This window comes from Wolffia australiana, chromosome 15 (genome assembly GCF_029677425.1).
Source record: "Wolffia australiana isolate 7733 chromosome 15, ASM2967742v1".
Taxonomy (NCBI): domain Eukaryota; kingdom Viridiplantae; phylum Streptophyta; class Magnoliopsida; order Alismatales; family Araceae; genus Wolffia; species Wolffia australiana.
Window position 1 is genome coordinate 4,061,682 of NC_135849.1, and position 1,309 is coordinate 4,062,990.

Sequence of the window (1,309 nt, forward strand, 5' to 3'; positions counted from 1 at the left end):
TCCACCCCCAGACAGATGGTCAAACGGAACGTGTAAACTTCATGCTCGAGTAATACCTTCGGCACTATGTTTCGGTCAATCAGGAGAATTGGGTGGAGCTGCTTGATGCAGCACAGTTTGTGCACAACATCAACTAGAGCTCGGCTACGGGTCACTCACCGTTTGAGATTGCAACAGGAAGACAGCAACTGAGTCCTCCGGAAGTTGTGAAAAGGAAAGGGAATGGGCATTTCCCTATGGCCTTTTGCTTTGCGCGCGACTACCATGCTTGCATTGAGGAAGCCCGTAAGGCGTTGGAGCGTGCTGCTCAAAGAATGAAGAAGTACGCTGACCAACACAGATGGGATGTAGAGTTCCAAGTTGGCGACAAAGTTTTGTTGAAGACCAACGCTCAGATGTTGAGGACAAAGTAGGCAAAGCAACGTCACAAGGGCATGGTTCCCCGCTACGATGGACCTTTCGAAGTGGTAGTGAAAATCGGCCGGGTGGCCTACCGACTCAACATTCCCCATCGGCTGGCGATCCATCCGGTCTTCCATGTGTCGGTTCTACCAGATCCTGAAGGCACGGCGAGGAACCAGCCCCAACGTGCACCACCAAATGTGCGGGCGCACTTCGACCAGGAAGCAGAAGCTGTCCTGGCGACGCGGGAAATTGATCGGGGAGGACGTCATGGCTGCTATCACAAGATTGAGTACCTTATCAAGTGGAAGAACAGGCCAGAGGAATCAGCCACCTGGGAGCGCGACTCGGACTTATGGCAGTTCAAGAACCTACAACAAGCATATGAAGCGGAGCAGCGGGCGTCGACGAGGGCGTCGATAAGTTCAGGAGGGGGGGGGGTGTTAGGCCCCTAGCTAGGCGCCATTCCCTGCCCAAAGGCCTGCGTACTTATTGGGAGGGCGTGTCCGTTGTATCTGGCTCATGACATTTTAAGGACTGAGTCATAATGGATAGTGATATCCAAATACCTGATCTATTAGACCATTGCCACTATCGGTGGTGATTCACGGCAGACTACACACGTGCCCGTCCACACCCAGAGCGGGACGGATCAGGTACGGTCCGCGCATGCTGGGCTCACAAGCTGATTGGCGTGTGCGCGCACGCGCCAATCGCCGCACGCCAAAGCCAAGCGCCACGCGCGGGCGCCAGCCCTACGCGATAGCGCCAAGCGCTGCGCGCGGGTGCGGGACGCGCAGGCCAGGCAGCATGCCGCGGGTGCAGCACGCGTAGTTGTGCGAGATGCCGCGTAGCGGCCGCATGGGCAGCGTGCGCATTGCGTGTGCGGGGCGCGCGGTGGGGAGAC

The 1,309-nt window shown here is 57.1% G+C and overlaps 1 protein-coding gene across 1 annotated transcript; it reads left to right on the forward strand.

Moving 5' to 3' along the window:
• Window positions 1-434: 434 nt before the first annotated feature.
• LOC144713139 (uncharacterized) lies at window positions 435-857 on the forward strand. The gene has a single exon (XM_078587641.1). The coding sequence runs from the start codon at window positions 435-437 to the stop codon at window positions 855-857; it is 423 nt and encodes a 140-aa protein (XP_078443767.1).
• Window positions 858-1,309: the final 452 nt, after the last annotated feature.